This window comes from Ornithorhynchus anatinus, chromosome 10 (assembly GCF_004115215.2).
Source record: "Ornithorhynchus anatinus isolate Pmale09 chromosome 10, mOrnAna1.pri.v4, whole genome shotgun sequence".
In the NCBI taxonomy this organism is placed as follows: domain Eukaryota; kingdom Metazoa; phylum Chordata; class Mammalia; order Monotremata; family Ornithorhynchidae; genus Ornithorhynchus; species Ornithorhynchus anatinus.
The window spans coordinates 58,409,072-58,418,525 of record NC_041737.1 but is presented as its reverse complement, the minus strand read 5'-3'; the positions used below and the strand labels follow the sequence as shown (position 1 = coordinate 58,418,525).

General features: G+C 50.9%; 2 protein-coding genes across 2 annotated transcripts; both read right to left on the bottom strand.

The window, feature by feature from the left end:
• Nucleotides 1-443: 443 nt before the first annotated feature.
• On the bottom strand, nt 444-1,424 carry LOC100087808 (olfactory receptor 10P1). The gene has a single exon (XM_001517598.2). It carries the CDS (start codon nt 1,422-1,424, stop codon nt 444-446), a length of 981 nt encoding a protein of 326 aa, XP_001517648.2.
• A 4,453-nt stretch (nt 1,425-5,877) lies between these two features.
• LOC114814696 (olfactory receptor 6C4-like) lies at nt 5,878-6,825 on the bottom strand. The gene has a single exon (XM_029073781.1). The coding sequence runs from the start codon at nt 6,814-6,816 to the stop codon at nt 5,878-5,880; it is 939 nt and encodes a 312-aa protein (XP_028929614.1). The 5' UTR covers nt 6,817-6,825.
• Nucleotides 6,826-9,454: the final 2,629 nt, after the last annotated feature.

Here is a 9,454-nt window from a genome sequence, read left to right as displayed (position 1 = left end):
TTCCCCGAAACACACCCGGAGTTCTCTCAACAGTCCCTTGGTCTAACCTCTATCCCCCCAGCTGCAGCTCATCGAGGTCACCCAGGGAGTCAGATCCCCCTCTCCACGATGATGATGATTATGGTATTTGTTAAACGCTTACTACGTGTCAAACACTGTTCTAAGCGCTGGGGAAGATACAAGGTAATCAGGCTGTCCCACGGGGGGCCCACAGTCTTAATCCCTATTTTACAGATGAGGCACAGAGAAGTTAAGTGACTTGCTCAAAGTCACACAGCTGACAAGTGGCGGATGGGATTAGAACCCATGACCTCCGACTCCCAAGTCTGTGTTCTATCTACTAAGCCACGCTGCTTGAGCCCCACTGTCTCCTGCCTCGCTCCTGGGATCCTCTCGAGCGAGTGGGAAGGAGCCTGAATCCCCAGAGGAGAAGATCCTATCCCTCAAAACCCTCGAGAGGAGAGAGCCAAGAGAGCACCTCCCCACCCGACCCCCGGCCTCTGCTTCCTCAACATGCGGTCCAAGGCTCCCACCACCTCTTTGTTCCTGAGGGTGTAGATGACAGGGTTGAGCATGGGGGTGACCACGGTGTAGAAGAGACTTAGCACCCTGTCGGTGGCGACAGAGGAGGAGGCCCGCGGCCGGAGGTAGGTGACGCTGGTGGTGAGGAAGAAGAGCGAGACGGCCAGGAGGTGCGAGGAGCAGGTGGAGAAGGCCCGGCGGCGGCCCGAGGACGAGGCCAGGCGGAGGATGGCGGCGGCAATGCGGGCGTAAGAGGCGACGATTAGGGAGAAAGGGGCCAGGATGAATACCACGGTGGCTGCTAGCACGGAGGCCTCGCTGTGCTGCCGACCAGATCCGGCCAGACGCAGCACGGGCAGAATGTCACACAGGAAGTGGTGGATGGTAGGGGTCCCGCGGAAAGGCAGGGAGAAGATGAGGGAGGTGTGGGTGGAGGCCGTAAGGACCCCCAGGACCCAGGAGGTCCCCACTAGGCGCAGGCAGGCCGGCCGACTGAGTAGCCGAGGGTAGTGGAGAGGACGGCAGATGGCGACGTAGCGGTCGTAGGCCATGGCGGTCAGCAGGCAGCATTCGGTGATGCCCAGGACGATGAAGAAGAACATCTGGGCTGCACAGCCGCCGAAGGAGATGGCCGGTCGGAGGGCCAGCAGGTCGACCAGTGTCTTGGGCACCACATCCGTGGTGTAGAGGATCTCGAGGAACGACAAGTGGCGCAGCAGGAAGTACATGGGAGAGTGGAGCGCACGGTCGACCAGCGTGACGCGGATGATGAGCGCGTTGCCCAGAAGGGTGGCCAGGTAGGCGGCCAGCACTCCGCTGAAGAGGGGGGTTCGCAGGTCCGGGAAGTCGGAGAAACTGAGAAGGAGGAACTCCGTCAGGGCCGTGCGGTTCTCGTCAGCCATGCCCATGAGGGCAGGCTGGGATCTGGAGGCCTGGCGGAATCGGGGAGGGAGAGAAGAGGGTCATGGGACACTGCCCATTTGGACATCCCTTTGCCTCCCCCGGCCCCGGGGTGCCCGTAGATACGGGGTTCTCTGACAGTCACTCCTGGGGCCTAGCCCTCTTTCTGGAGCTCCCTGTCATGGGGAAGAGAGACCCTCTAACATGGGAGAGAGATTCCCTCTGACAGAGGGAGAGACACTCTTTGACACAAGGAGAGGCTTTCTGACAGGGAAGGGACTGCCTGACCGCCTGAAAAGAGGCTCTCTGACAGCAGGGAGAGATTCTCTGAAGGAGGAGAGACTCTAAAACCTTGGGGAGAGACTATTTGACCTGGAGGAGGTACTCAAATGCTATTTTCCCCCTGACTCTCCCATCGCTGTTGACAACATCACTATCCTCCTTATCTCATAAGCCCGTAACCTTGGCAGTACTCTAGACTCATCTTTCTCATTCAACTCTCAAATTCAATTTGTCACTAAATCCTGTCATTCTACCGTCTCATCATCTCTTAAGTCTGCCTTTATCTCTTTATCCAAACTGCCCTCACGCAGATCCAAGCATCCAATCATCCTGCTTCGATTACTACTATTATTACTAGAGAAGCAGCAAGGCTCAGTGGCAAGAGCCCGGGCATGGGAGTCAGAGGTCATAGGTTCGAATCCTGGCTCTGCCACTTGTCAGCTGTGTGACTGTGGGCAAGTCACTTAACTTCTCTGGGCCTCAGTTACCTCATCTGTAAAATGGGGATTAACTGTGAGCCTCACGTGGGACAACCTGATTACCCTGTAGCTACCCCAGCGCTTAGAACAGTGCTCGGCACATAGTAAGTGCTTAACAAATACCAACATTATTACTACATCAGTCTCTTTGCTGACCTCCTTGCCTCCTGTCTTTCCCCACTCTAGTTCTTATTTAATTCTGCTGCCCGGATGGTTTTTCAAAAAAAAAATTCAATCCATATCTCGCCACTCCTCATAAACCTTCACTTGCTGCTCATCCATCTCCATATCACACAAAAATCCTTACCATCAATTTAAAGGCACTCACTCAGCGGATCTGCTACAAACCAGAACACTTACCTAGCTCCTCTAACTCCAGCCTACTCACTGTATCTCAGTCTCTGCTGTCTGCAGTCTGCAGTCTACCCCTTGCCCACATCCTTCCCCTGGCATGGAACAACTTCCCCCTTCAGATCTGATGGACCATCACTCTCCCCACCTTCAAAGCCCTCCTACAATTAAATCTCCTTCAAGAGGCTTCCTCTGACTAAGCCCTCATTTTTTGCTATTCGTTTCACTCCTACCTGCTGTGTTGCCTTTGCATTTAATAATAATAATAATAATAATAATTATGGTATTTGTTAAGCGCTTACTATGTGCCAGGCACTGTTCTAAGTGCTGGGGTAGATACAAGGTAGTCAGGTTGTCCCACGTGGGGCTCACAATCAGTAACTGAGGCCCAGAGAAGTCAAGTGATTTGTCCAAGGTCACATAGCAGACAAGTGGCAGAGCCGGGATTAGAACACATGACCTTCTGACTCCCAGGCCCGTGCTCTATCCACTACGCATACTGCTTGGATTTGTACTGCTGAAGCACTTGATAATCACCAACATAGCACTTATATAAGTGTCCTTATTGTCTCTCATTCCCTCTATGAGCAGTTTATTTTATTGTCTGTTTCCCTCTCTAGACTGTAAGCTACTTGTGGGCAGGGATTATGTCTACTAATTCTATTGTATTGCAGTCTCCAAGTGCTTACTACAGTGCTCTGCACTCAACAAATTCCACTGACTGATTTGATTGAATAGTGGATGCTCCCTAACATGACAGAAAGACTCTCTGATCTGGGGAAGATGCTTCCTCTGATCTGGGGAAGATATTCCCTGAAATGTCTGAGAGTCTTTCTGACCTGGGGAAGAGACTTCTTCTGACACGATGGAGATACTTCCTGATATGGCAGAGAGAGTCTCTGACTTGGTGGAGAAATTCTTTAACCTGGGGGAGAGATTCAGGGAGTCAGAACAAGGGCGGGGTGCCGGCAGGTCCCAGCCTCCTCTTGAAACCCCAGGACTCTGGATCATGTTACTGGAATAACAAACAGTGACCCATCAACAGTGCACATGCAAGTATATCCACAGGCACACCCACCCCCAAACTCTTTCTCACATACGCCCACTCTACACATGCCACTCTCCCACTGACTCTCTCGCATACACCCTCTCCACATACACCACCCATCCACAAACTCTCTCACATACACCCCCTCCATATACACTCTTCCACTCCCAAACCCCCACTCATTCACACAGTGACTCCTATAATCTGTCCCTTTCTCTCTGTCCCTCTCTCCCACTCTCTCACATTCAAGCACACAAACATTCTCGATTTCACAAACCCACTGCTCCCTCAAGTACACTCACCCACATTCCCATTATCTTGGGCTGTTCACTTTTGTGCCTGCCTCATCCCTTGCCAAAAAGCCCAGAGTGATGATGTTTCCTCCCATTTCACAGATAGGAAAACCAAGGCCTCTTGAGATGGGAACAATTGTTGACAAACCCCACTGCGCTGTTGAAACTGGTACTCACCGAGACCCTTCCTCCCTCCACCAGGGACCACTCGGGGCCCTTGCTCTTTGCTCACCTGTGGACAAGGCCTGGGCTTCCCTCAGGTGATGAAAATAGAGGGCAAGAGGGCGTCAGAACCAGGCAGAGTCACTGAAGCTACTCAGATGTTTCTCCCTCTAGCCGATAAACGAGCTCTTCCGGGTCCCTCCCTCAGTTATACCCCTGCTGGCCCCAGGGTCCCCCTCCATGGGGACTCAGGGAGGAGCCGATGGGAAGATACTTCCCCAACCCTTCCCTGTGTTTCCTAGGCAACGTCGAGCGTAGGGTTGTTCCAAGGATCTTATTGGGGGTAGGGTGGAGACAGGGGAGAGCCAGAGCCTGAAGAGCAGGGGTCTTACACAGTCAGAAAGCTTACTGAATTGCTGGCTGGGTCAGATGGGTCATTCCCCCCACCCCTCTGCTCCTCGGTCTTGGTCTCTGCTGCTGCTGCTACTGCTGTTGCCCTGTGAGCCCCGTCCTTTCTTTTTTTTTTGATGGTATTTAATAATTATGGTCCTTGTTAAACTCTTACTATTTGCCAAGGACTGTTCTAAAATCTGGGGTAGGTCCAAGTTAATCAGTTTGGACACAGTCCCTGCCCCACATGGGGCTTACACTCTTATCTCCATTTTACAGATGAGGTAACTGAGACACAGAGAAATTAAGTGACTTGTTCAAGGTCAAACAGCAGACATGTGGCGGTTCTGGGGTTAGAACCCAGGTCCTTCTGATTCCCAGGACCCTGCTCTATTCACTAAGCCATGCTGTGTGTCAGGCACTGTACTAAGCACTGGGGTAGATACATACTAATCAGGTTGGACACAGTCCACGTCCCACATTGGGCTCACAGTTTTTATTCCCATTTTACAGATGAGGTAACTGAGGCACAGAGAAGTTAAATGACTTGCCCAAGTCACAAGTGGCAGAGCCAGGGTTAGAACCTATGTCCTTCTGACTTTCAGGCACCTGCTGTACTCACTAGACTATGCTGCTTTTTCCTGAGCCCTATTTCCCATTGCAGGGCCAGGGAGGGGTGGAATCTGGCTCTACCAAGATGTGGCTCTGGAATCTGTACTCTACCAAGTGCTTAGTAAACTCTCAATAAATACAAATGACAGACTGACTGACTGACTGAGTTGTTGGTTCCAATCTCAGAGAAAGGTTAGGGTAGGACCCATCTTGCTGAGGGGATTCCTTGGGTGACTTCCTGGCCCATTTTGCTTCAGATGTAGAGGGGAAGGAGAGTGTCTATGTGTGTGTGTGTGCATGTGTGTGTGTGGGTCACCCAATGAAGGGAACCTCCACTAACCCTGCCGGTTGAATCCAGGAAGGCTTTCTGGAAGAGCTGGGCTTGAAGGGGAGAGCACAGAAGCAGCGAGACTGGGTCAGAAGGGAAGGTTTAGGGTCCAGAGTCCAAGTGGTTGGCCAGAGTTGTGAGGGGTTGAGGAGGAAGGAGGAGTCTGGGGAGGTTCATACAGGTGGAAGGGAAGGGAGCAGGAGATAATTGGATTTGCTCCCTTTACTCACCCCTCCCTCAGCTTCACGGCACTTATGTCCATATCCCTAATTTATTTATTTACATTAATGTCTGTCTCCCCGCCTAGGCATGAATCTCATTCTGGAGGGAATTTGTCAAACAATTATGCTATATTGTTCTCTTCCAAGCGCTTAATACAATGCTCTGCATACAGTAAGACTTAATAAACACTACTGACTGATTGATTGAAAGGTGGAAACTAAAATCTAGAAAGTCACTTCCTGAAGCTTTTTCTTTATGGGGGACTGCCCCATCCCACCCTGACTCCTCTCATTTCCTGGAGGAAAACTCAATCCGGCGCACCAGGTTCCTGAGGACCTGCTTGACCTGATGATTTCGTAGGGTGTAGATGAAGGGGTTCAGCATGGGGGCCACAGACGTGTTGAGCACCGCCACCTTCTTGTTGAAGGCGACCCCTGCCTTGGGAGATGGGTTGATGTACATAAAGATGCAGCTGCCATAGGAGATGGAGACCACGACCATGTGGGAGGAGCATGTGGAAAAGGCCTTTCTCCTCTGCTGGGCGGAGGGCAGTCTCAGGATGGCGCAGAAGATGGCCATGTAGGACATGGTCACTAGTGCCAGGGTGACCAGGAGTGTCCCCAAGGCCAAAAGGAAAAACATCTGTTCCAGGAATTTCGTGTCGGAGCAGGAGAGCTGCAGGAGGGGTCCATAGTCGCAGCTGAAATGGTCAATGATGTTAGGTCCACAGAAGTCGAGTCGGCTGGTCAGCATGGTCGTGGGAAAGGTGACCAGGAAACTGACCAACCAGGAGCAGAGGACCAGAAGGACGCAGACGCCCCGGCTCATGACTGTCGTGTAGTGCAGCGGCCGGCAGATAGCGACGTAGCGGTCGTAGGACATGGCAGTCAGGAGGAAAAATTCCGTCGCCCCCAGCAGGATGACGAAGAAGAACTGGGTCATACAGCCCGCGAAGCTGACGGTCCTGTCCCCTGTGGCGATGGTAACCAGGAATCTGGGAATGCAGGCGGACGTGAAGGAGAGCTCCAGGAAGGAGAAATTGCGCAGGAAGAAGTACATAGGGGTGTGGAGGCGGGAGTCCAGCAGAGTGAGGTTGAAGATGGTCAGGTTCCCGGTGATGCTCAGCGCATAGGTGACAAACAGAAAGAAGAAAATCACCGCTTGCCACTTAGGGCTGTCCGTCAGCCCCAGGAGGATGAACTCAGTCACTCTGGTCTGATTTCCCATCAGGACGTCTGCCTGATCTGAGAAGGAGAAAGGAGAGAAATCAGTGTTAAGAGGGAAAAGCTGGGGGTGGGGTAGGGACACAGGAAGGAAGAGAGGAGGGATGGGGTGGGGAGCCTGGGAGAAAGGAGGGGAGGGAAGAGTTTAACAAATACCACAATTATTATTATTAATCATTAGGTCCTGTGTACAGAGAGGAAGGGGAGGGAGGGCGGGGCCTGAAGTGCCTCTTTTTACTGACCCAGAGTGAAAGGTGTTTACTGCTGTACCAAGGACAGCCTCAGCTCTGAAGCTTGGGTGAAGAGTCCTCAGAGGTGGGCCCAAACACCCAAGGCGGCAGAGGTTCTACTTCATGAGGAGATGATAATATGATTGTGGGATATGTAAAGCGCTTACTATGTGCCAAGCAGTGTACTAAGCATGTGTAGATACAAGATAATCTGGTTGGACCCAGTCCCTGCCCTTCCCGGGGCTCCCAGTCTAAAAATGGGAGGGAGAAGAGGCACTGAATCCCTGTTTTACAGATGAGAAAACTTAGGCACAGAGAAGTGAAGTAACTTGCCCAAGATTACAGAGCAGGCAAATGGCAGAACTGGGATTGGAACCCAGGTCTCCTGACTCTCAAGCCCAGGCTCTTTCTCTAGGTCATGCTGTTTCTCTGCAGCTTTCACGGCCCAGGTTCTTGGCTTATTCTCCTCTGGTTCAGGTCCCTGATATCCTTGAGGCTGTAGCCTCAACCACCTCCTCCGTTCCAGGAGGTCCTGAGGAATTCAGTGCTCTTTCAAGGATTTCTCGAAGGGTGGCCCATCTCCGGACTTTTGTGGAGCTCGGGGGTGGGACTCCGGAGAGATGGGACCATTGGAGAAGGTCAGTTTTCGTCTGGGGGTGCACCCACTCTGAGCTCTCCCAACGTGAGTAAGGAAATGTCCTCTCAACAGGAGGTGGCCATAGTCAAGAGTGAGTCCTCCATTGGCCATAAAGCAGTCCATCAGTTCTTTCCCCTCCTACCTATAATAATTAATAATAATTGTGGTCTTTGGTAGGCACTTACTATATGCCAGGCACTGTGTTAAGTGCTGTAACTATCCCCTCTCATTTCCCTCTACACCTCAGCTCACGTGCTTCACTGCACTCAAGCCTGCCTACTCACTGGACATTGCTCTAATCTTTTCCACAGCTGACTTCTTGCCTGGAACCCCCTTCCTCTTCACACCCAGCAGATCATTAATAATAATAACAGCAATAATAATAATAATTTATGGAATTTTTAAAGTACTTACTATATGCTGAGCACCGCACTAAGCACAGGGTAGATACAAGATAATCAGGTTGTACGCAGCCCCTGTCCTATAGTGGGCTCTCAGTCTTAATACCAATTTTATAGATGAGTTAACTGAGGCACAGAGAGGTTAAAAGACTTGCCCAAGGTCACACAGCAGACAAGTGTTGGAGCCGGGATTAGAACTCAGGGTCTTCTGACTGCCAGGCCAGTGCTCTATCCACTTGGCCAAGCTATTTCAGGCTGCTTCCACCTAGTTCTCCTCATCTTCAAGGCCCTTCTGAAATCACATCTCCTCTAAGAAGATTTCCCAGATTCATCTTTCATCTCTCCATCCCAATTCCTTACTACTGCCTCTTCAGTACACCCACAACCTCTAAGTACTTAGGTAAGTCATAGTCCACCTGTAATACCTATATAGAGATCACTAAACTCCATCGTTGCCTCTTGTCTGTAAATTGTCTCAGTTTCTGTCTCCCCAGCCAGACCTCAAGTGCAGAAATCATGTCTACTAACTCTGTGGTTCTCTCCCTAGCATTAGTACAGTGCTCACTAAGTGCCATTAGGTGATTGATCCACTCGAGTGTAAACAACTGGAGTGCAGAGATTATGCCTACTAATTCTGTTGTAGTCTCCCAAACACTTGATCCTGTGCTTTGCACTTAGTAGGAGATCAATCCATACTGTTGTTGGATCCAAGCGCTTAGTACAGTGCTCTGCACACGTTAAGCGCTCAATAAATATGATTGAATGAATGAATCGATTGATCGATTGGATTGGTGAAATGGAACACTTGTCAATAATAATTATGGTATTTATTAAGAGCTTACTATGTGCCCAGGACTGTTCTAAACGCTGGGGTAGATACAAGGTAATCAAGTTGTCCCACATGGGGCTCACAGTCTTAATCCCCATTTTACAGATGAGGTCACTGAGGTACAGAGAAGTTGTGACTTGCCCAAAGTCACGCAGCAGACAAGTGGCTGAGCCGGGATTAAAACCCATAATCTCTGACTCCCAAACCCGGGCTCTTTCCACTGAGCCACGCTACTTCCCAGGCCACCGCAAGCCTTAGAGGAAAAATGAAGTTTCCCTGAGCTGGGCTGTGCTTACTCAAAGAACTAGTCAAAGTGCAGAAAGGAACATCATGGGCCTGGGTCAACTTCAGCAAAGGCTCTGATTGTTCCCTCTTAGCCAGGAGGGATACCCACTATCCATGCGCCCATCATTCTTTGTCCTCACTGTCACACTGTTATCTTCATCACCATCCCTGTCATCCTCACCTTCATCCCCATTATCATCTCTCTCCTTATTCCCATCATCCCCACCCTCGTCGTCACCATCCTCACCTTGCCATCAGAA